This window comes from Myxine glutinosa, chromosome 2 (genome assembly GCF_964187855.1).
Source record: "Myxine glutinosa chromosome 2, kmMyxGlut1.1, whole genome shotgun sequence".
In the NCBI taxonomy this organism is placed as follows: Eukaryota; Metazoa; Chordata; class Myxini; order Myxiniformes; family Myxinidae; genus Myxine; species Myxine glutinosa.
This window is the reverse complement of record NC_136262.1, coordinates 48,622,072-48,648,221: the sequence shown is the minus strand read 5'-3', so window position 1 is coordinate 48,648,221 and position 26,150 is coordinate 48,622,072. Positions and strand designations below refer to the sequence as shown.

Below are 26,150 nucleotides of genomic sequence, written 5' to 3'. Positions count from 1 at the left end.
CTGCCGCACAACTTGACCAACTTTAGATAAGTATGAATAAACAAAGTCAGTCAGTCATGTCAAAGGGAAACCCCCATGCTGAAAGAGCTTTCAGATGCTCCACAAGTCCTGCTTCCTTCTGCTCACCAAGAGATGTTGGATGACCCAGCTTGCTGTGGTGTTTCCCATTAATTTTTTGTGACAACGTCCACAATGAGATTATACCCTCAATTAAAATTTTTATGCAAGTCAACGACGTTTACACAACTCAACCAGTGAACATTCAAGATCCGAAAGAGCAGATTGAAACAGCTTTTTGGAGAAATGACAGTTGGAATGCAACAGGAAGTGGTTTTGGAGTATTGCGAAAGGTTGCACACATTGCTTGAAAATGATGGAAATCATGTTAAAATCCATAACTAATTTTGTACACTTCTGAATTTAATAAAAGCTTTATCATAAAAACTTGAAATATGTATCACTATCCTGTAAAAAAAATTTGTTGGATTTTGTTTCTTATCAATAGAATTATAGGGGTTTAAATTGTGGAGAGATAAATGGGCCACCTGGTACCATCTTGATGCAGACTTTTAGCATGGAAGAAAAGACGTCTGAAACTTTAGGAATCCGGGTCAATTCCCTTTTTTCAACCACCACTGATCTAACCCAGTGGTCCTTCTTCCGGGAAATCCCGTAATGGAAATCCCCCGATAAGCCAGAGCTCAAGCATATTTACATATTATAAGTTCAAAGGCAAAATGATGCCGCTGCAGACTCTCACATCTTTGCTTTCCACTGGATGATTCCCCAGCCTGGATTTCACATGATGGCGCTGTACACTGTACAAAGGGCGTTACTAAAAAATACCACCTCACACCGTACACTGTACAAAAGGCGCTACTAAAAAAATTCCGGCTCACACCGTACACTGTACAAAAGGCGCACTAAAAACATACCAGCTCACACCGTACACTGTACAAAAGGTGTTACTAAAAATATACCGGCTCACACCATACACTGTACAAAAGGCGCTACTAAAAAAATACCGGCTCATACCGTACACTGTACAAAAGGCGCTACTAAAAATATACCGGCTCACACGGTACACTGGACAAAAGGCGTTACTAAAAAAAATACCAGCTCACACCGTATACTGTACAAAAGGCGCTACTAAAAAAATACCGGCTCACACCGTACACTGTACAAAAGACGCTACTAAAAATGTACCGGCTCACACGGTACACTGGACAAAAGGCGTTACTAAAAATATACCGGCTCACACCGTAAACTGTACAAAAGACGCTACTAAAAATATACCGGCTCACACCGTACACTGTACAAAAGACGCTACTAAAAATGTACCGCTTCACACGGTACACTGGACAAAAGGCGTTACTAAAAATATACCGGCTCACACCGTAAACTGTACAAAAGGCGTAACTAAAATATACCGCCTCACACCGTATACTGTCCAAAAGGCGTTACTAAAAAAAATACCAGTTGGCTCACACTGTACAAAAGGGATTACTAAAACAAGACCGAAAGTCTAACAGCGGCGTAGCCGGGCATGTAAAATATTATAAACCACAAACGCACATGATTAGCTTTTTAAACAGTCGCTAATGCTGTTTATAACATTAAACAAAGAAATTTGGAGGAATCCCAACATCCATGAGGTAAGTTTTACTTACAGAACTGAGGGAAGATCTACTGTAATGTAGATAATACCCCACATGGGTTGGGTACGAACTGCTTTGTTGGAAGAGATGTAACGCCAAATGCTTTCGATATTTGATGGTCATTTTAACAATCGGTTTGTTTGTGTTTCACACTGAATTAAATATGTAAAGGTAGAGCATGGCGATTGTGATATAAGACAGGTTCGACGATATGTTCAGCATGAACGGCATATAAATCGAAATGGCGGAGTGTGGAGAGTCAGCCGCTGTACCGCCGTAATGACATCAGACATAATCACATCATCCTGACATGTCACCAGATCATCAGCTCCGGTTGATATACATTTGAGGGGACATACATACATACAAACAGACAAACACTGTTCTAGAAGGCTTTGCCCTACAGGCTACGCCCTAAAATATTGGATCACACTGTACAAAGGCGTTATTTAAAAAATACAGTCTCATATTGCACACTGTACAAAAGGCCCTACTAAAAAAATAGCGGCTCACACTGTACACTGTACAAAAGGCATTACTAAAAAAATACCGGCTCACACTGCACACTGTACAAAAGGCGTTACTGGAAAAATACCGGCTCACACTGCACACTGTACAAAAGGCGGTACTAAAGAAATACTGGCTCACACTGTACACTGTACAAAAGGTGGTACTAAAAAAATACTGGCTCACACTGCACACTGTACAAAAGGCTTTACTGAAAAAAATACCGGCTCACACTGCACACTGTATAAAAGGCGTTACTAAAAAAAAATACCGGCTCACACTGCACACTGTACAAAAGGCTTTACTAAAAAAATACTGGCTCACACTGCACACTGTACAAAAGGCGTTACTGAAAAAATACCGGCTCACACTGCACACTTTACAAAAGGTGTAACTGAAAAAATACCGGCTCATACTGTATACTGTACAAAAGGCTTTACTAAAAAAATAATACCAGCTGACACTGTACAATCGTCCCCAGTGTTTTCTATCAATCTGTTTATTTTACCTATCCTTAAACCCCATTTTTTTACCTGCCCCTTTTAACCCTCTAACCTTGGGGTTCTTAACCTGGGGTATCCATACCCCTTGGGGGTATGGGGACCAAAATCTGGGGGTATGGGACTCGTAATAAATAATAATAATAAATTGTAATAAATTCAATGAAATATCAAAATATCAAGATATTTTGAATTCACACTGGAACCTCATGGGATTGGTAATCAGGCGCGGATCCCCGAACTTGGCCCATTTTCTGGGTAATAAGTTACCAATTTGCATCAAAAAATAGGCAATTAAAGTAAAAACTCCCCTCAGAATGCACCACAGAGCACCTAGAAATCAAAAGAATTCTAGGGGGACATGCACCCAGCACCCCCTAGCTATGCGCACCTTCGGTGCGCCTTGGTCAGTCAACAGTCTGGCGAAGGGGGTAAGGGGACATCGTGGGCAATCCGTTGGGGGTCTTGACAGGGAAAAAGGTTAAGAACCCCTGTTAAATAGACGGTCGGACGTTACATGGTTAGACAGTTAGACAGTTAGACGGTCTAACCAATTACCCCACAATATCCCTGAGAGGGAAGATGTTTGTTTTCCAGTGGCACTCTCGTAAACATACGAGTCCGGTTTGTTCTTCCTTCGATTCGTAAGGACAGGATCTTCCAGCTAGTTTACGATAAAAACAACGCTGAACCTAATTAGGCTATGAGCCAGACCCCCCAAATTGACCGGTCGGTACCATACAGATGGAGTAAGGCTCATTGTGATTTTTAGCAAGATATATGTCCCTAGATATGAAAAAAAAGTGATAGCAGTGTATAACTCTCGGCCATCTCTGTGTTATCACCCGAAATATTATTATACGCCCGCTTCGCTTCGCCAAAAAATGTGATATTTGCTAAAATTGGAATAAATATGTTTTTAAGGACCACAGAGTGCCAAGATCGAGATCGAGATCGTATTTGTTCGAGAGATCATGATAAACCTAGAGTGTGGAGCAAGTTTGCATGCATTGTGAAATATAATGTAGCTGATGTTACAAACCTACTTTAGGATACTAGCTAATACCAAAAATTACACTGAGATACCAAAAGTAGTAGACGAATAAACCTAAAATGTTCAAAAGCGATGTTTCGTTCCAAAATATCAAAATTAGGGGGTATGGTTGAACATATTTTGAACTTTGCCAAAATATGTGCCCCAAACAACCACCATATTACAAAGTAATGATATATTCCAATGCAGTGGTTCCTTGCGAAGATTTTGAGGGGTCAAATGTTACTCTGGGAGTTTTTATTTTTGAAATATTGACAAAAATGTACAATGTGAATTCTGAACTCGAAGCGATTTCGGCCACTTTTTCACTAAATTTAACATATTTTTTGTCATTATATCAATATTTTGATAAATAACCCCCACAAATGTTCTATATTTCTATTACTATATTAGTTGGCATCCAGTATGCAAATTATTGGCACTCTGTGGTCCTTAAAAACATATTTATTCCAATTTTAGCAAATATCACATTTTTTGGCGAAGCGAAGCGGGCGTATAATCATATTTCGGGTGATAACACAGAGATGGCCGAGAGTTATACACTGCTATCACTTTTTTTTCATATCTAGGGACATATATCTTGCTAAAAATCACAATGAGCCTTACTCCATCTGTATGGTACCGACCAACCCCCTTGGCTCATAGCCTAATTTACAGACAAGTTAAAATGGACGAGACTGAACTAAATAAAACATTCCTGTAAGAGCTGAAGAGTGTGTAGTCCTTGTGTGAAGACTTGCTTGGTCAAATAATGATTAGCCAAGGATTTCAGGTAAAATGTAGAGGGAAAAGTGAGTTTTAAAGTAAAACAAAACATGTATAACAGTATAACAGTAACAGCACTTCTACGATTAAATGTTGTATCTCGGTATAACCTGTTACATTTATGATGAAGCTAATAATGTTACTGAAAAGTTTTGATAGAGAAACCTAGAGAGGGCAGCAAATGTGCCAGGGCTCCAAAGGAAGATGGGGCTTCACCCCCTCGGTCGGAAGATGGGCGGAGCTTGGACTGTGTCCGTGGCGCATCATATTCAGCTGGGAGTGGGGCGGAGCTTGGACTGTGTCAGTGGCGCATCATATTCAGTTGGGAGTGGGGAGGAGCTTGGACTGTGTCCGTGGCGCATCATATGCAGTTGGGAGTGGGGGGGTGCTTGGACTGTGTCAGTGGCGCATCATATTCAGCTGGAAGTGGGGCGGAGCTTGGACTGTGTCCGTGGCGCATCATATTCAGTTGGGATTGGGGAGGAGCTTGGACTGTGTCCGTGGCGCATCATATTCAGCTGGGAGTGGGGCGGAGCTTGGACTGTGTCCGTGGCGCATCATATTCAGTTGGGATTGGGGAGGAGCTTGGACTGTGTCCGTGGCGCATCATATTCAGCTGGGAGTGGGGCTGAGCTTGGACTGTGTCGGTGGCACATCATATTCAGGTGGGAGTGGGGCGGAGCTTGGACTGTGTCAGTGGCGCATCACTCATTCACCTGGGAGAGGGGCCGAGATAGGATTGCTCATAAATAAACGGCTCATACTGTTCATTCATTTTTCATTTAACTGATTTATTTATCTGCTTGCAGAATGTAAGCACAAACCACTATTATGTAATAAATTTATATATGGTCCATTCATTATGACGAGACATGAGTGGATAAGAATGTTAATCACCAATACCCTTCATTGTACTACCACAGGTGAAAAGGGAGTCATGGGACCTCCTGGTCCTATCGGCCCGATAGGTCTTCAAGGTCTTCCAGGAATCCCAGGAGCGATAGGAGAGAAAGGAGACCAAGGGGACCTAAGCAAAGAAGGTAGGTTTATGCTTGGTGTGACCCCATTTGAGAATATCAGAAGTTCAAAAGTCTGGATGTCAAGTGCTATGGAGAAAGGATGGAGAAAGGCTATCTTGACTTATTTTGTGTACCAAACACAAAAATACTGGTTGCCCAAAATTTTGAGTCTCTTTCACTTTGCAGATTACCATCGTTTCAGATGAATGAATAATGAATGATCGTTTTAAGGCCATTTTTCCCCGCTAGAGCAGGGGTTAGCCTTGCGGGCCCCATGACAATCCTGGTTCCCTGTTTGAGGCAATGTTTTTATGGCCGGATGCCCTTCCTGACGCCAACCCTTGGTCATGCTCTTACGATGCGCAGGGATACGGTGTATCTATTCTAAACCGGGGTACACACCGTGATCATTCATCCCAGCAAGCTGGTACTCAATTTGCCGACCTCGGAAGGATGGCAGGCTGAGTCAACCTCAATGACAGGCTGAGTCAACCCCCCTGGTGTTAATTCAGCGATCGACCGGGATTCGAACCCAGGATCCCAAGCCAGCACCCTAACCGCTAAGCCAGATCAGATCAGATCATCTAATCAGATGAGGCTGAATAATAGGATGTAATAATTTTAAACGACACATATTTGCTTCTTTGTCATGTTCTGAATCCAAGGAAACACCTTGTGAGAAATATCAGGGTCACTACATGTTTGCAGAATTAATTTTCACATCATATTTGATTACATAGGAAAATGTATCATTGTAATCCTGAGTGTGGATTGCTTATGAATATTTTATTCCTGAAAATGAATAAAGAGAAAAGTACTAGTTTGTTTGAATCTCACCCAAAATCCATGAAATATACTCTTCTTTTTTTGGTCGACAAAGACAAGGCTCGTGCAAGAGCTGGAATACAGAAGGAGTACCAAATGAACATTAGAAATATGGGGTAAGGGGGGAAACACCAACAGCAGGGCCAAGGGCAAAAATAGACAGAGACAACCAAACAAGGGATGTGGATAAAGAGAGATATGGGAGGGTGCAGGGAGTGGACAAGATGGATACAGAAGCAAATTCTCAGGAAGGAAAATGGGAGAGTTGGAAGGAGGAGGGCTTGGGGAGGGATAATAGTGGTAGAAAAAATCATGGTTTTTTTGTATGGTGGATGATGTGAAATGGTGGTGAACACCTGTCTTGAAAACCTGGAAGGAAGGATGAGATTGAAAAGAATGTGGAAGTTGGTTCTACAGGTGGGGAAAAAGAGGAACGAATGAGTGGAGGTGAGCAGTGATCCTGGATTTTGTGAGTTTCACCAGAAGAGGGTTGCTTGTGGACTGTAGGAGCCCTGCAAAAACATGGGGGGAGGAGGTGCAGGAGGGACAATGCACGGAGAGGTCAGAGCATGGAAAGACCAGAAAGAAGGCGGTTTAAGACAGAGAGACCACCGACCTGACTGTGATGGCAAAGTGATAGGCCTATAGATTCAGCTTCATCGCGGGAGTTTGCAATGGTCTTGAAGGCCATGGTTTCCACGGTGTCAAGCTGAGCAAGGTGAGAGGCAGGAGCACCAGCCCAGAGGGGAGAGCAGTATTCCATCAAGCTGTGGATGAAGATCTTGTATGTGGACATAGGAGTTCAGGTCTGCCAGGGAAGTACTTTGCACAATGGAGGAAGTCCAATCGTCGGCTGGCTTTGGAGGCCAACTTTGAAATGTGGTTTGCCAAAACATGGTCATGGTTGATAGTGAAACTCAAGTGAGTGACTGAACCTCTTCAACAGGATTGCTAAGAAAGAGGATGGAAGGGTTTTCCAGACGGTCCTTTCAGAGAGTGAGAGAGCGAGAGAGAGAGCGAGAGAGAGCGAGAGACAGCGAGAGAGAGAGAGAGAGCGAGAGAGAGAGCGAGAGAGAGAGCGAGAGAGAGAGCGAGAGAGAGAGAGCGAGAGAGAGCGAGAGAGAGAGCGAGAGAGAGAGCGAGAGAGAGAGCGAGAGAGAGCGAGAGAGAGCGAGAGAGAGAGCGAGAGAGAGAGCGAGAGAGAGAGAGCGAGAGAGAGAGAGAGAGAGAGAGAGAGAGAGTGAGAGAGAGAGAGCGAGAGAGAGAGCGAGAGAGAGCGAGAGCGAGAGAGAGCGAAAGCGAGAGAGCGAGAGCGAGAGCGAGAGCGAGAGCGAGAGAGAGAGAGAGACAGTGTGAGATTTGTTAGGATTGAAAGATAGTTTTGGAGTGGTCTAACATGCAGACAAACAAGAGGTGAGAGCGGAGTTGTAGTCATAGTCAAAGGTATGCCACGGGGTTGTATACAGACAGTGATAAATTGAGTTATTGATGTAAAGTGCTGCTCCGCTACCAGGGCATGGTTCAGGCCAATCAAATTGGAGGAGACAATATAGCCAGCAAGAGCCCCTAAGGAGCCACATCCTTTGGGAGGAAGGATTCTGTTAAACAGCTGACAGGCATTATGGGCCTTGTAAAGGTGACTACATTTCGGCCTCAGGCTTCAAGCCTTGGACTTCAGGTCTCTGGTATCAGCCTATGTGCCAGTGTAATGGAATTACCCGAGTTATATAACCACGATGCATTATGTACAGCAGTATGGAACACGGGTTATGTCTTTGCTTCATGTATGGAACACGGGTTACTTCTAATTTCATGAGCAATTGAGGCAGCGGTCTGTTGCCTATGCATCACCCAAATAAAGGGATGTTTCATAACATGTTGAACACTTGTAACAAGATCACCCGTAAGGTGGGTACTCTGCTTGTAATATGCAATAACGAAAACAATAATCATGGGGAGGCGGTGTTAATATTATTTTGAGAGCTTTGGAGTCCACAGCATCAAGGATTGACATGTGTAAAGCAGAGGCACCAAACCACATGGCACAGCATTACTCCAATGAGATCTATGAAGAACGTACAGTGTGTTCCAAAAAGGCCTGGACAATTTTGTTTGTTAATATATTTAGTACCACAAATGATACAATGATACTCTTTGTTTTATTTGATACAGAAACTCATACGGTTTTTCTTTAGTTTCATGTCTGGTGATTTAGTGTGAAACAAAATGGCGACTCCACAAGAGAAAGCTCAGTGCGTCGAATGGTTCATCAAGACGATATCTGACTCAAAGGTTCAGCGTAATTTCTGTACAAGGTACGGAATGAATCCGCCATCGCGGACTAGTATCAGAGAGTCGTGCAAGAGGTTTAAGGAGACTGGAAGTTGTCAGAAACAGAAAAGTACCGGTCGACCAAGCACAAGTGCAGCAGACGTGAACGAGTGCGTGAATCATTTCAACAAAGTACCAGAAAATCAATCTAACGCACATCCAGAGAACTGGGACTACCAATCATCAACGTACACAGGATTTTGCATAAAAGACTGAAGCTTTATGCCTATAAGGTGCAGATTCTGCATTAACTCAAACCAAATGATGGACCCAAACGCAACTGCTCAGTCACATAGAGGCTGACGAAGATTACCTGAAAAAGGTCATGTTCATAGACGAAGCTTGCTTTCATGTATCGGGGAACGTCACCTGGCACAATGTGAGGATCTGGGGCTCTGAAAACCCCTACGTGGTCATTGAACACATACACGACAGTCCAAAGGTCAATGTATGGTGTGGCCTTCTCCTGACCACTTGGTGGGTCTGTTTTTTCTTTGCGGCGAAAACAATGACCCCAACAATTTACATGAACATGTTGGAAGGATTCATCTTCCCACAGTTGGAAGACCTGCAAACCAATATCATTTTTCAACAGGACGGAGCTCCCCCTCATTGGGCGTTAGTCGTTCGAGCCGTCCTGAATGCAAAATTTCCATGTCGCTAGATTGGCCGAGTCGGACCAATTGCCTCGTCCACATTATCACCAGACATAACCCACTTGATTTTTTCTGTGGCAGTTTGTCAAAGATGTTTTCTACAACACCACTGTGTCAAGCCTGCAAGATCTTCATTCTCGGATCACAGCTGCATGCGCACTGGTGGACGCAAACATACTGAGCGGAACATGACAATAACTTGTGTACCGCCTTGATGTATTGAGAGTGACAAACGGAGGTCACATTGTATTGATGGTGCGCACAAAACGGTATGAGTTTCTGTATCATATAAAACAAAGGGTATTGTTGTATCGTTTGTGTTTCTACATATTGTTACGGACACGGCTTAAGATGTTGCTTGACCGAGCGGAATGGCCGCCGTGTTCGCACAGTTTACCCGATTACCCCCAACTCACCCGATTCCACTCGAACGTTGGCCAAATCGCGCTACGCTAAATCAATGATGGAAAGGACACAACGACTGGGATAAATGAAACGACGCAAGGGGTACAGTTCTCAAGACCTCCGGAGGAGGATATAATTAGTGGTGGAGAAAAGGGGTAGATTACAAGGTAGAGTGAGGTAAAAGACACAGAAGAGATAGGCACTTAGATACAATCTTATCTATCCCAGACAGACCACAGACAAACGGAACAAGACTGACTTACACAGGGATTGATGGCAGGGAAGGACAGGCAGTCGATAGCACAAGGTGCACCTTGGCTCAGGGACAGGATAAAGCACGGTCCAGTCCAGAGATGCGGGGAGGTGTCACAGCGCTCGGAGGTGGCGTCCTTCTCTCTCCAAGCTCAGCGCGCATCTGACGTCACCTCCCTCTTCCTGCGCATGCTCAGCGGGGAGTCACACGCCCTCGGCTCGTTGGCTCCGCCCCAGATGGGACCGGTCCGCCGCTTCTATTGGGTGCGGGGGTTACCGGGCTCCGCCCTTGACGAGGAGCTGACAGCGAGCCCCTACTTGGTAACCCCGTCGAGCACATGTTCGATGGCGGCTCGTTGGAAAGGCCTGGTGCCCTCCCAACACCCCCTACCAACCAAGCCGGAGTGAGGACGCGCACTCCCCGCGCCGCCGCCGTTGTTGTTGTTGTTGTTGTTGTTGTTGTTGAACCGTGAGGAAGAGCTGCGGGGAGGTATTGGGAGGTCCTAAACTTCCTAACGGTGCCATACAATCACATTCTGGTGCAACGAAGAGTCAGAATTAATGGAAACGAGTCCTTAACTGACATAGACTAAGAATAACTAGCAAGATGTCCTATAGTTGTCTTACATGAGATGCGGTGGACCTGGATGCGACATTTAATGGGGGAAATAGGGGGAGGTCGGGTCTACAGAGTGTTGTTTACAGAAAATGGGACTAGGGAATGGGGGGATTGGGGATAGTTGGGAAGTATTGAGGAAATAGGGGAATATTTACAAGCGGATATGGATGGATGTAAATCCCATATCCGCAACTTTGCACCCTTCTCTACCTCGGGGCATCCTGACCCAATAAATTTTTACCTACTTTAGTGTGGCACTCAGATGTAGTTCCCTCTACTATTAACTCAACCCTGAGTGCGACAGTTTTACAGATGTTCACAAATGAGTAAATATGTCCCCCTGCGACGTTGCACCCTTCTCCTAACAGAAACACACCCACAGGATAACCGAATCGCGGAAAGCATCCTCAAACTAAACATACAGCCGGTAGGGGGCATCATTTACACAAGACTAGACTGATATTTACACGACGGTCACCACCGGTGACCATGGACACTTGATTGTGCATTTATTATTGAACACTTTATTGGTGCACCGGATGGTGCTGACTGTGCATAATGGGGTGGTGCTTTTGGTGCTTGGATGGGGTGCTCTGCACATTATTAAAGGCCGTAGGGCCACAGGGCACTCGTGGGTTGGTGTATCGATGCTGGCATGCGTGCTCTCTCTATGCATAACACCTGCATGTGTTCCTCAAAGAACAGGTCAAGTGTCCATGGTCGAACGTTGGCCAGAACTCAGTATGAACTCAGTATGAGTATACTCAGTATGGCCAGAACTCAGTCGACATACAACGACATACAATCAAGTGTCCATGGTCACCGGTGGTGTCGCAGCCAGCCGATGTTCTGCCGCTGGTCTTGCCTTCATGGAGGGCACTTGGCCTTCTGGCTTCTTTAGAAATAAAGAAAGGCGCCAACCGCGTCCATTTCTGAATTGTGGCCGTCAGGGGGCCAACTAAAAGTGGTTCACCTGTATGGCATAGGTGCCACGTTGACCCAGAGGTCCATCAACGGGTGGTGCTTGCCCGCAAAAGAACTGCGGTCCATGGTGGGCGGCCACAAAAATTGCGGTCCATTTGGTGTATCGATCCAGGCAGCAAGCAGCGGAAGTACAGGCCCACAACTGCGGAGCCAGCACCTCTCTCTCCTCTCTCTCTGCCCCAAAGCCAGATCCTCGGAGGTGGGAGACAAAAGAAAACAAGTGAGTAAGGTGGTAAGGGCGCAAAAGTGCATGCAATGTAAGGTAATGCACACTGGGGGCACATGGGAACCAGGTGAGACAGGTACGTTCCTACCGTACGCCCCCCCCCCCCCCCCACCAGGTAACCTACATTGCCCCTCCATTACCCCTTACTGTATCCACAAAACACAACACTACCCATAAACATCTACTTTACACATCAACAAACGTCCCTACTGTCTTCCCCGTTCCTCCCATAAACCAAATTCGTCTTCTCTCCCTCCTAACCAATCAAATTTGCCATTTCCAAATCTCATCAAAATTTGCCATCTCCAACTCAACATCAAAATTTGCCATCACCAATTCATCATCAGTCCCTCCTAAGGAGGGAGAGATGGAATCACCCCAATGTCTTATCCACGTCGTGATGCGTCTCACAAATCCAAACAGCAATTCTCATTTCCTGCAACACAGAACAAAGGAACACAGGTGTGGAGTCATCATCACCACCTCAGGTAAGTGGCTGCGTATGGTGCGACAGGGTCATCAATCCTAACTATTTCCTAAATGACTTTAACAACTTTACATTACCCGGGGTCTTTCCCTGCCAATCCATTGGCCAACTTACACTATGGGTTCTAAAAACCAATTCCCATTGCCCAAACTGTGGTGCTTCTCAAGTTGGGGTCTCACTCCCCCGATTCATCACTCGGTGCCCCCGCACAATTTCAGTGGCTGGGTCGTGTGACGCTCCCAGCTGGTCCGCCCACCTGCACACCTCCACCACTGTTGTTGCCTACCGAGCTCACCTGCTCCTCACCCTAACATAACTAACTGGGGAAGGCCCTCTCGCACTCTCACCCCCTCAGTGCCCTCTCTGGCACGGGCTGCCCGATCCACACCCGGGATCCTCAGGCACCCACTGACACTAACGGCTCCAAGAGCCCACCTGCGGCCTCACCTGGCCGACATCTAACAGTGGCGGAGTGCCCAACCATTCACACTCATACTAACAGGCCACACGACCAGCCAATTTCACCACACCAATGCACCCATCGACAATACCATTCTGCAACCGCACCACAAATGCCAATATCCAACCACAATTTACCTATCCCTTCTAACTATTCTTTAAACTACCCTCCCTGGGTACTCGTGAAAAGGGGTCCACTCTTCCCCCATCCACACCTTCGCACCATGCACACCACTCTGTACCACTTACTCCAACTCTCTCCACACCACTCATTCTCTGCTCCACCTGTGCTCTCATACTTGGTGCCGCCTGCACCCTTCTCTCCCCCAAGCGCATTCGCGCTGATCCACAACACTCACTACTCATACACTGCTCCACACACCTGTCCAGTTCTCACACAGCATCATCTCATCTAACTACTCCCCTCTGAAACTTGCGCTTCCCAGTCGTCCCTTTAAACTATTGCGCTCCCTCGTCATTATCATCCACTCTAATCTACCTGCGTCCCCTCTACAGGTATCCTTCTCACTAACTAACCTTAACGTTACCTAATGTCATCTTCGCTAGATCCCTACACACAATATCCTAACCCACCCGGGCTAGTTTTCACTGCCATAAACCCCATAAACTATAGCGCATTTGCCCCATCATGGGAAGGGTGGCAGGGATGCCACCCTTACCCACCGGGCCCATCGCTCATCAATCCCCCAGTCCTCTGGCACTAATAAGCCCCCCCTTATTCAGAGGTACTGGGTCCCGCCTCGGCATCTAAAGCCGAGGCAATCCACGGGGGCGCCTGCTCGCCGGTGTAAGGCCTTATCCGGTCGGCGTGGACGATCCGAGGGAGGGCTCGTGGCCCCATTTTGATTTTTACTACCACGTCACAGACTTGTGACAGGACGACCCCCGGGCCTTGCCAGGGAGAGGTGAGTTTCGGGCACCTACCCTTCCTCCTCCGGGGGTTGAAGAACCAAATCTTCATCCCCGGAGTGTACTGACTCCCCTGGCTCCGGTGGTCGTACCTGCGCTTCATCTTTTCCCCCGCCAGATGGAGTTGGCGGCGGGCGAAGGCATGGACTAGCTCCATGCCTTCCTCTAGGTGACGTGCATACCCCTCCCTCGGCGGGTTAACCACTGTGTCTGGCACGGGACCGCATAGCAAGTCGGCGGGAGCCCGTAACTCCCGCCCATACATAAGCAACGCTGGACTGCATGCGGTGGCCCCGTGCTGGCTGGTTCGGTAGGCCATGAGCAAATAAGGGAGATGTTCGTCCCAGTCATCCTGACGGGTGGCGGTGAACAGTGCCAGTTGTTGGATTAAAGTTCGGTTAAATCTTTCCACCATCCCGTCAGATTGAGGTCTTAAAGGCGTTGTTCTTGTTTTCCGAATTGACAGGAGACTGCACACATCTTTTAGCAATTTGCTCTCAAAATTTCGTCCCTGGTCGGTGTGCAACTCCTGTGGAATCCCATGCCGGCACACAAATCCTTCCACGAAGGCCTGCGCTACCACCCCTGCTTCTTGGTTGGGGAGGGCGTAGGCCTCCGGCCACTTGGTGAAGTAGTCCATCACAACGAGGATGTACTTATTACCTAGGCGGGTGCGGGGTAGTGGGCCTAGGATATCCATGGCCACCCGCTCTAGGGGGGCCCCCACCTGGTGTAATTGAAGGGGGGCCCTCATCCTCCGTGCTGGTCCCTTTTTGGCAGTACAGGCGTCGCATCTCCGACACCAGTCCTGTATGTCGCGCCCCATATTCACCCAATAAAACCTCCGGCGTACCTGCGATGTCGTCTTTGTCCTGCCCAAATGGCCGCCGGGGCGGGTACCATGCACCTGTTGCAATATATCGGTCTTAAATTTATTTGGGACTACCACCAGCCAGGAAGTTTTATCAGAGGGAACCTCCACCCACTTGCGATACAAGATGTTATCCTTCAATTCCAGGGTTTTCCACTGAGCCCAATATGCCTTGGTCTGTGCCCTGAGGGGGGTGACCTCTTCCCCATTAGGTCTTTGCCCCAATCTCACCCATTCGTGCACCGGCCCCAGTACGGGGTCCTCCCGCTGGGCCGCGCTCCAAGCCAAAGTTCCGAATTCCTCATCTGCGGTTAGTGGCAAAATTGGCCCTCTCACCCGGGTTGCCCGGACGACGAGAATCGGGGCGGAATCGCCCAATTGCTCCCTCTCCTCGTGTCTCGCACAAAATTTACAGTTTTCCCCCAGACAAGGCCGCCGAGAGAGTGCGTCTGCATTACCATGGGCCTTCCCGGCCCTATGGGCCACATCAAAATCGTACTGCTGCAACTTTTCCAACCACCTTGCAATTTGGCCCTCCGGTTCCTTGAACCGAAGGAGCCATTGCAAGGAGGAATGGTCAGTTCTAACCAAAAATTTCCGCCCGTACAGGTACGGGTGGAAATGGTTCATGGCAGCCAGCATAGCCAATAACTCTTTGCGAGTGACACAATAATTTCGCTCGGGCCTACTTAAGGCCCGACTATAGTAACCAATCACTCTCTCCACGCCCTCCTGTGTCTGAGACAAAACTGCGCCCAATCCTTCCTGGCTCGCATCCGTGTCCAGGGTAAATGCCCCGTTGCTAGTGGGGTAAGCTAGAAGGGGTGCGGATGTTAGACACCCCTTCAATTTTTGGAAGGCCTCGTGGCACTCCCGTGTCCAATTAAATCGCGTCCCCTTCTCCGTAAGCCGGTGGAGGGGACGGGCCAACTCCGCAAATTTCGCCACAAAGTGCCGGTAGTAGGAGCAGAGTCCCAAAAATCCCCGCACCTCTTTGATGGTACGTGGTGCGGGCCACTCCTCTACCGCTTTAATTTTGTCTGGGTCCGTTTTTACCCCCTCGCAACCGATGACGTGGCCTAAATAGGCCACCTCCTTGGCAAACAAGGTGCACTTACTCGGGTTCAGCTTCAACCCTGCCTGTCTGAGGCACCCGAACACCTGGTCCAAATTAGCTACTGCCTGGGGGAACGTTTTGGCATGTATTAGGATGTCATCCAGGTACACCAGGCATGATTGCCATGGCATGCCGCCTAGTACATGTTCCATCAATCTTTCAAAGGTGGCGGGGGCGTTACACAAACCAAACGGCATCACAGTAAACTGATACAGTCCCTTACCTGTGGAGAATGCCGTTTTCTCCTTCCCTGCCCTATCCATCTCCACCTGCCAATACCCACTCTTGAGGTCCAAAGTTGAGAACCAATTTGAGCCCACAACGGCATCGAGGGTGTCATCAATCCTTGGCAGGGGATATGAGTCCTTGAGTGTCACGTTGTTTAGCTGGCGATAGTCCACGCAGAACCGCGTGGTCCCATCCTTCTTTTTGACCAGCACAACAGGTGACATCCAAGGACTTCCCGAGGGCTCGATCACGCCTGCGTCGAGCATTTTTTCAACCTGCTCGTCAGCTTCCGCCCTCTTGCTCCAAGGGAGCCGTCGGGCGGCCTGACGAATAGGCCGGGCCTCACCGGTGTGGATCTGATGTTTCACCAGGCCCGTACGTCCAATATCCTCGGTGGACAGGGAGAAGAGGTCCAAATGGGATCCAACCAGTTTGTGTAAGGCCTCCCTCTGGGTACCTCCCAACTCTACGCCACTACGATTTACCATCTCGCAAATGGGATCGGGCCAATTCCTACTTCTTATTGAAGGCTCCCCCCGGGGCCGGCTCGGCTGGACGTTCTCGCCCCTCACTGTCGCGACTTCCTCAACTGGGGTGCAGCCAGCTACCCTCGTGCCCCTTACTATAGTGCGTGGTTCTGTACTTATATTTATTACTCGGACGGCCACTACCGGTCCGTCTGTTTTTACAAGGGTGCGGCCCACGATTAAACCCGGTATGGACTGCGCTGCCACCGGTTCGACCAGGCCACAGGACTCCTGCCATGTTGGGAGAGCTGCCCACCGGGCCGGCACTATCGCCTCGGCCCTTGGGGGAATGGTCACGGCCTCGGAAGCCTCCAGCTCCGCTCTCTCGGCCGTGCTCACTCCCCCTAATGGCAGCTCTCCTACTCCCACCTGCAGGATCCCCCGGCACAAGTCGATTTTACAACCGCTGGCAGTCAACAAATCCAACCCTATTAAACATGAGTCGCACACCTCCGCCACCCAAACATCTATCTCCCTCCTTACCGACCCTAACTTGAGGGTCACAGAACCACGCCCTATGATCGGGGCCGTTACCCCGGTAGCAAGTTGCAAACTATAATTTTGCAGGCGCTGGATCTTATCCCAGCCACCTGCGCTCGAATCAAGGACCACAGGGCTGATGATCGTGGCGCTAGCTCCTGTGTCCACTACGGCGTCTACCCCCACGCCGGCAATTTTGCATCTGATTGTCAGGCTACCGGTTCCAATCTGGCCACAATAAATGACCTGTCGCGTCAATGAGGGCTCTCCTCCATCCTCTTCTGCCGAACACCGCCCTACGTGCCCGACACCTTCTAGTTTCCCGGGGTCTGGCGGGGGGGTGTCTGGGGTCGGCTAACCCGCTCCCCCCTGGGCGGAGTTGAGGACCTCAACCGCCGGGGATCATCCCGGCGCGTGGCTCGCCAGTGCCGCGCCAGGTGACCCAGACGGTTGCAAGTATAGCACCTCACCTGATAAGGTGCTTGTCTCCGGAATTCCAAATTTCCCCCCCTGAAGGTCCAAATTGGATTACCCGCTCGTGGTCCACCGCGGGCCACCTCCGGGGCCGCCTGCCATGGTCCAGGTCCCGCCAGGCGCTGGTCCACCAGCCTCCGGACCATGCCCGCCAGGTCAGGACTCACGTCGGGGGCGGGCCCCCTAAGGGGTCCGCCCTCCATCGTGGGTCCCACCTGGCGGACCGCCATTGCGTGACGCTCGCTCCCCCACGCCAGGGGCCTCGCTGCTTCCCAACGGGCCGCAGCGTCAGCCGCCTGGCTCAGAGTCTGCGGGCGCCACATGGCGAGCTGTTGCCGGAGCTCAATTTCCGGGAGGGCCTGGATAAAATGGTCCAGCGCCAGGCTTTCCCGGGAATCCGCTGCCATGCTAGCATGTGCGATCCCCACTGCGCGGCGAATATCGTGGGCAAGTTCCCCGATGGCTTCCTGGGGCTTGCGTTTTCGCAGCGCGAGCTGAGCCTTAACAAGCTCGCTCTGCTGTTCAATGCCAAATCGATTAATTAGGGCGTCGCGGAGGGCTGGCAGGGTGAGAGCACCCGGTGGTAATGCCGTCGCCACCTCCGCCGCCGCGCCGCGCAATGCGGCCACCAGGTGTACTCCACCTTCGTCCTCACCCCAACCGTTGCCCTTACACACACAGTCAAACTGCGCCAGGTACGCGCATAGATCACTCTTGCCGTCATACGGCGCGAGTGGGACCTTGTGGGACCACCTCGTATGCGAGTCGTTGCCCGCCTGCTGGACCCCGTGCGTCGCCCCTTGCGGGGTCAGCGCGGGGCCGAACCGGCCGGGCCCCCACAGTACATTACCCCCAAGGGGCTCCCGTGCCTCCCCTGTCCCTCTAAAAACTACCCCTGTTGGTGTCGATGCATGGGTCACACTTCCGCAACCCGCTACCCATTCCATACCACCACAACCTTGCTCACTCACACCTCGCACCTCTCCCATCACCGGACCCTCTCGCTCGCACCCTCGTTCCATACCCTCCGGACCAGCCATACACCTCACTCTTGGCCTCTCACGAACATCCGGGTCCATCTCGACCCCCAAGCTTATTAAATCACCTGGCGCATCATACGCACGACCATATTGGTCACCACTTACACCGGGTCCTCTTTCTCTTCGCTTCTCCTCCATCACCTGCGAATCCCTCATCCGGTTAATGAGCACATCATCACGATCCGAACACAGACTTTGGACCAATTCTTTTACTTCCTCCTTTATCTCTTTCTTATCCTCTCTCCGTCGCTTCTTAATTTCGCTCACCCCTTCTTCCACTTCTTCTAATTTCTGCTTCACCTCCTTCATCTCCTCGTGCGCCCCCTTAAGTTCTTCCTCTAACTCCACCTTATTTTTTTCTATGTGCTCCCGCACCTCCCGCTCTTTAACCTCCATCACCTCTACCACCTTGTTCATTTTCCTCGTCAGGTCCTCATGTACCATCTGACACTCTTTTTTAATTACCCCTACGTCCTTTTTCATCTCCTTCTGTGTCGATTTTAAACCCTCTATTACCGCTGTGTTCTTCTTTACCTGCTCCCCCAACTCCTTTTGTCCCACTGTCAGTTGTTCTACTCCCAGCGTCAACTCCTCTATACCACCTTGCAATTTTACAGTCCCCTTTCTCACCTCCTTCTCCATGCGCTCCTTACAGTGCCTCACCTCCTCGCGCACTCCTCCGACCTCCTCACTCACACCTCTTCTGATCTCCTCTCCCATCACTTGCATCTCCTGCCCAGATGCCACCCTCATCTGCTCCATTTCCTCCCTGTGAGCATCCAATTTAGTTTCTACCCCCATTCTGACCCCCTCTATCTGCTGCCCCATTTTTTTAACTTCCCTTTCCGCTTGGTCCCTCATGTCCCTCAATTTGCCTTCCATACTGTTTTCTAACCCCTCTAACCCATTTTTCACTCCCTCTATCTGATTCTCCTGGGCAGCCATTCTATTTTCCACCCCCGTTAACCCCTCCTGTATTTCCCCTAATCTATTGTCTAATCCCTCTATTCTAATCCCTAACCCTCCGATCTGGGCCCCCATCCTTTGTTCTAACCGTTGGCTATTGGCCCCCATGTCCTCCCTCAATTTCTCGCTATTGGACCCCATTACCCCCATTTGCTCACTCTGAGCCTCTATACTGTTTTTCAAACCTCCAATTTGGTCTCCCATTCGCTCACCCTGAGCATCCATCCCTTTGAAATTATCATCTGTTTTTACCATAAAGGCCATCATCTGTTTCATAAACAGGTTCCAATTCATTGGCATCTCGGGTTCGGCTACCGCGACCATGGGCGCGGCTAAATTTGGTGCCGCAACAACCATGTGCGCGAGGACGCCATCTTGTGCGCCCGAAACCTCGTGCGCGAGGACGCCATTTTGCGAACCTGCCGCCCTCACTGCTTCGCTCTCCTCTTGTCCCTCAATTTGGTCCTGGATCGACCCTGCCTCACTCTCCTCTACCGGAACCCAGCCGTCTTGATCTGCCATAGCGCAACTTTCAAAATTCGGGTTTTTATTTTAAAACAAAACAAATTTCACACTGCTTGTAATTTTGAGCGCGTTAAGCGCGCTTCGGGTCCAATCTCACTTCCTGACACCAATTGTTACGGACACGGCTTAAGATGTTGCTTGACCGAGCGGAATGGCCGCCGTGTTCGCACAGTTTACCCGATTACCCCCAACTCACCCGATTCCACTCGAACGTTGGGCAAATCGCGCTACGCTAAATCAATGATGGAAAGGACACAACGACTGGGATAAATGAAACGACGCAAGGGGTACAGTTCTCAAGACCTCCGGAGGAGGATATAATTAGTGGTGGAGAAAAGGGGTAGATTACAAGGTAGAGTGAGGTAAAAGACACAGAAGAGATAGGCACTTAGATACAATCTTATCTATCCCAGACAGACCACAGACAAACGGAACAAGACTGACTTACACAGGGATTGATGGCAGGGAAGGACAGGCAGTCGATAGCACAAGGTGCACCTTGGCTCAGGGACAGGATAAAGCACGGTCCAGTCCAGAGATGCGGGGAGGTGTCACAGCGCTCGGAGGTGGCGTCCTTCTCTCTCCAAGCTCAGCGCGCATCTGACGTCACCTCCCTCTTCCTGCGCATGCTCAGCGGGGAGTCACACGACCTCGGCTCATTGGCTCCGCCCCAGATGGGACCGGTCCGCCGCTTCTATTGGGTGCGGGGGTTACCGGGCTCCGCCCTTGACGAGGAGCTGACAGCGAGCCCCTACTTGGTAACCCCGTCGAGCACATGTTCGATGGCGGCTCGTTGGAAAGGCCTGGTGCCCTCCCAACACCCCCTACCAACCAAGCCGGAGTGAGGACGCGCACTCCCCGCGCCGCCGCCGTTGTTGTTGTTGTTGTTGTTGAACCGTGAGGAAGAGCTGCGGGGAGGTATTGGGAGGTCCTAAACTTCCTAACGGTGCCATACAATCACATTCTGGTGCAACGAAGAGTCAGAATTAATGGAAACGAGTCCTTAACTGACATAGACTAAGAATAACTAGCAAGATGTCCTATAGTTGTCTTACATGAGATGCGGTGGACCTGGATGCGACATTTAATGGGGGAAATAGGGGGAGGTCGGGTCTACAGAGTGTTGTTTACAGAAAATGGGACTAGGGAATGGGGGGATTGGGGATAGTTGGGAAGTATTGAGGAAATAGGGGAATATTTACAAGCGGATATGGATGGATGTAAATCCCATATCCGCAACAATATATTAAGTTGTCCGGCTCTTTTTGGAACACCCTGTATTGTTGCTGTGAGAAGTTCAGATACATGAAGGAAGGACTTTCTGCAATGGAGGATGCCTATTTAGTGAATGGCTCTGGAGACCACCTTTGACGTGTCTGCCCAGGATAACTCGCAGCTGATGGTGAAGCCCAGAAGTTTGAAACACAGAGCTTTTTCCAGTGATTGATGTGAGTTGGGAGTTCACAGATATTGTCAGTCCCATGGAGTTGCTGAAGGCCTTAGTTGCAGTATCAGTATAAGATATTAGTGTAACGGAAACTTTAGATGACCCAGATATCTGCAAAATGGTTATAAATGCAGTGTACTCATAAATTCCACAAGGAATATTATAAATCAATGTTGTGTGTGTTTAAATGTGTGGCTTAACATGTTTCTTGCTTGAACTGTTAACTGTACAGAATGTTCTGCTTACACAGAGTTGACATTGATGTACAAACAGGAACCAAGGCAAGGCTGGTTGGCGGGAGTTTAAATTCTGGACGTGTCGAGATCTTCTACGAGGGCCAGTGGGGCACCATATGTGATGACAACTGGGACATCAATGATGGCACGGTGGTTTGCAAGATGCTCGGTTTCTCTTCTGCCACGACATTTTACAGCGGGGCACATTTTGGTGAAGGTGATTGAAGGAATGTAAATTATGAGCTGTCTGAGAGATTTCAGAATGATGGTGCAAATCAGAGATTTGTTTTGGCAATAAATAATAAAATGAATCAATAATAAAACCCCTTACCCACTATCCGACACATGCGCACATGAGACAACAATGAACGGCAAATCCTTAAATATCCTATGCCTTAGGGCCCAATCAATCAACCCACAGGATATAGACACAGAGGCTGACAAGACGGAACTAGATATCTGCCATCTCAGAGATCGCCCGCGATTTACCTTTGGCCCACGATCTAATGATGGCCATATTGTTTTGGACCAATGATAGCATGTGACCTTCACCTTCAACATTTATGGATAGAGTGTAAATTAAGAAAATGTGTCGCCATCTACAATCTATCCAAAAAACTCATCATGAAAATCGTAAGAAAATTATTCCAGTTATAATCAAAAAAGTGTTTTTTTGTTAATTAGGTCACAATCCCCCAAAAATAGGTCAAGGTCATGAAACAAGTATGAGATGCTCAACTTCAGTGCAGGTCTACCATCTTACTATAATTCACCAAATGTCTGTCTGTCTGTCTGTCCGTCCATCCGTTCCCAGGTGCCGCAAAAACGGCTGAACCGATCGCAACGAAATTTTGGGTGGGTAATCCTGGGACCCCCTGGAGTAAAATAGGCTATATTGTTGTTTCAATTTTTTCCCAATTTTTCCAATTTTCCAGTTTTTCCAAACACGATGGAATAATATTTACCGATATGAACAGTGATGTGGCTTTTATGGAATTTCTACAAATACTGTTTAGATTTTGATAATTTGCGTGTGATATGATTCAACGGATGTTTATATAAATCGTTTAAAATAAAAAAAGCCTTCAATTTCTGATATTTTGCCTTTTCAATTGGGCCTCACAATTGAAGCCCGGCTCGATCTTTCACGAGCTCACCTTCACTCCTTCATTCCTCTTTTCTCCCGCCTCTGGAACAAACTCCCTCACTCTCTTCAATCCCACTCCACCCTCCAGGTCTTTAAAACAGCTGTTCACCACCATCTCTTATCTTCCCCCATACAAAACCTTGATCTTTTCTACCCCCGCTAATTTCGGTCCCCTTGTGTTTTATACCTCTCCCCCCCCCCCCCCCCTCTTCCCACGCCTCCTCCCCCCAAGCCCTCTCCCTCCCACACTTCTCCCTGCTCTCAAATGTTGTGTTTGTGTGTTTGTGTGTGTGTGTTTGTGTGTTTGTGTGCTTCCCCTTCTCTCCCCATCTTGTCTTCCGCTCCCTCTTTTTATATATTTTGTTTGTCTGGTTGATTTGTTTGTGAAATAAATGTTAGCTCTTTCACGAGCCTCGATTCAGTATACAAAAAAAAAGAAAAAAAAAAAGAGAGTCTTGATTTTGGCAGTTTAACCATAAGAGGGTTGCTGGCAGATCTTGTGCGACCTGTAGGAATATTTGGGGGATAGAGCACAGACAGAGCTGGGGGAGCAAGGCCGGAGAGGAGTCGATAGAAGACAGAAAGACCACCAACCTGCCTGCAGTGAGAGAGAAAGGCCCTCAGAATTCATTTGATCATTAATTTGATTCATTTTGTTTAGCTAAAGTGAGCATGTCAATCAAAATTCCCATTAAAATCAGCGATTTCCTCTACTGTAACAAACTATAAGTGATGATTCCCAGTCCTGCACATCCAGGAGTTTTTATATTTGGTTTCCAATGAGAATCTCTTGAATCCAATCGAAGAATGATTGCCTTAAGGGATACAAAATTGAACGACTTTGGTATTTAGGGAGTTTGAAAATAATTGTACACCCTGATCTTATGTGCACTTGATCATTTTTACCCCAAGCATGCGAAGTGAAAAGCGGGGTTAAACAATTGGTTCACTTCTGTCTGTCTGTGTGCCTACAAATGTGAGTTTATGATCGAGGAACAACTTCATATTTTGAACACGAATCGGAACATGAACCTGTAGTTTAACAGTACTTTGTCTCTGGATTTGTCCCGATTGCACATGCACAGAGAGTGGGATAATATTTCAAACAAAATTTTAAATCAGGAAACTTGCTGTTTTTGAGGAACTCATAAAAGACACAAACACCAGGTATGAAGAACTAATGTAACGTGTTAAATCAGGCGGTGTAAAAGATGCTGCGTCAACGGCGGTAAACTTCGGAATTTTTTTAAAATGTTCTTTAAAAATCCTATTTTATTTAAATGGAATTATATACTGTACTTGAACACTGTAGAACACAAATCACCTTTTTGACACTTTAGCAGTACTTGGACTAAATATTATGGCATTTTACATCATCAAGACCAATCAAATTTGCTCCTCATAGTCCTTGTTTCTTAAGGCAGTGTAGGTTAAGGTATTCTATGAACTCGTACTTTGGTCAAGTATCAGATGGCTGCTGAATTTACTTACAATTTCCTACCATTTACCTCTCTTATGTCATTCTTATCTGCTTGAAGGATTTATTTGTTAACTATCAGAATTTGTGATATGGCCGATCAGAAATTGTGTGATCTACTTCCCCCGAGTAATGATCTTGTGTCTGGTTGTAATTGGCATCAACCCATTCGGCAATGATCTCAATATAGTCCTTGCCTAAACAGATTTAGCTGAATTTTGATGTTTTGAGAGATGTGATACTGATGGGAGATGACATTGATAGAAGGGTATAGGCCTTGATGCTTTTACAGGGTAGGCTATATGTTTTATTATCCCTGTTAGCAAATAGTAAAGTGTATTTTTAGTGATATTTTTTTAGTATAATTAGTTTTTAGTAATAAATAGTATTTTTAATATGATTAAAAATAATTATGATTAAATAATTTAATATGATTCAATAATTTTGAATAAATTAAATAATTAATTTTAACTCAGATTAAATTAAATTAACTCAGAGACACAATTAATTAATTAAATAATTTAAATAAATTAAATAATTAAATAAATATGAAATAATTTTAACATGATTTAAAAATAATAATTAAAATAATAATTTAATATGATTAAAAATAACATGGATAATAAGAGGTATGGAGCACACTGTGTATAAGGTAAAAATGGTAGGCCACAAAGTTGTTTTTGTGTCTGAGTTTCCTTGGATTTTGAAACATGGAGTTTACAAGACACAAACAAAACCAGTGTTGAGCTGTGTGCGTGTCCTTCTCTCCTTCTCTCCCTCTCTTTCTCTAGGAGGAGGACCAATATTTCTGGATGAATTGAGATGCAATGGAAACGAGACGGACATCGCAGACTGCAGTTCTGATGATTGGGGTTCACATAATTGCAATCACAGTGAGGACGCTGGAGTGCAATGTGATTAGCGGCCAAACTTTAACAAAATGTATGAGTATTTTGTATTCGAAAATCAAAAGGAAAGAAAAATTTCAGGCATTATTTCTTCGCTCCCACCAATTAATTATTGGACATTTATATACTACGCACATAAACATAAATGGTAGAATTTTGATCTCTCTCTCTCTCTCTCTCTCTCTCTCTCTCTCTCTCTCTCTCTCTCTGTCATTCTCTTTCTCCTACATCTTCTTCTCTCTTTCACAAAACCCTCAAAAGCCCCTCCACCTCTTGCTCTATCTTTTCTTTCTAGACTTGCCGTTTTTTCTCTGTCTCCCTCTTTTTTCAATGTATACAGACCTTTCTTCCAAACTTTTTTCTTAAATCATATCTGGCTAAAATTACACAATAATTTGCTCAATATAATCTATCCTGCAAATGCCTGATGATGGTTCTTTCTACATTTTGTATTTTGGTAAAACATAATCAGAAGTGCATGCACTCTTGGAGGTTTTTCTTCTTCGTCATCTTTTGTAATGCAACATATTGCTGGTGTGGTGTATGGTATATGGGGTTTGCAGCTGGACCACTGATGAAATGCCCCCAAAAGGTTATAGAGGGAATTTTTAATTTTGCCAGGGTGCCAACGATAACTTGCCTACGCCAAATTAAGGACGCTATAAAATCTTTGCTCCAAGTTCTCGCAAAGAATAATCCACCATCCTGGCAACAATCGACACCATTGGCCACAACGATTGGCACAACAGTGTGGGGCGTGGGGGAGTGGGGAGGTTCAGAGGGCCCGAGTCCCACCTTGGTCATATATGGCATTACAATTTTTTTCTTTCTAGCAGCTACAAATTTGTTTTTGCTGTGTCTGTGTTGTCTCATTCCGTGGTATGTTGTATCCGTGCCGTTTCCATGCCGTGTTCTGTTCGTGCTGTGTCATGTCCATACTGTGTCATGCGTATTTATTCTGCAGTTAATATAACTGATTTATCAATTATTACAAAACTCCTTATAAACCGCCAACTGAACGGAAAAACAA

The 26,150-nt window shown here is 47.2% G+C and overlaps 1 protein-coding gene across 3 annotated transcripts in view; it reads left to right on the top strand.

The window, feature by feature from the left end:
- Positions 1–25,597, top strand: part of LOC137421809 (uncharacterized) — an 80,598-nt gene extending 55,001 nt beyond the window's left edge. For all 3 annotated transcript variants that reach the window (XM_078773251.1, XM_078773252.1, XM_068108223.2), the window contains 3 exons: positions 5,408–5,524; positions 21,626–21,805; positions 25,004–25,597. In XM_078773251.1, the coding sequence (XP_078629377.1) occupies positions 5,408–5,524; positions 21,626–21,805; positions 25,004–25,134 (428 nt within the window). In that variant the 3' untranslated portion in view covers positions 25,135–25,597. The remainder of the gene's footprint in view (positions 1–5,407; positions 5,525–21,625; positions 21,806–25,003) is intronic.
- Positions 25,598–26,150: the final 553 nt, after the last annotated feature.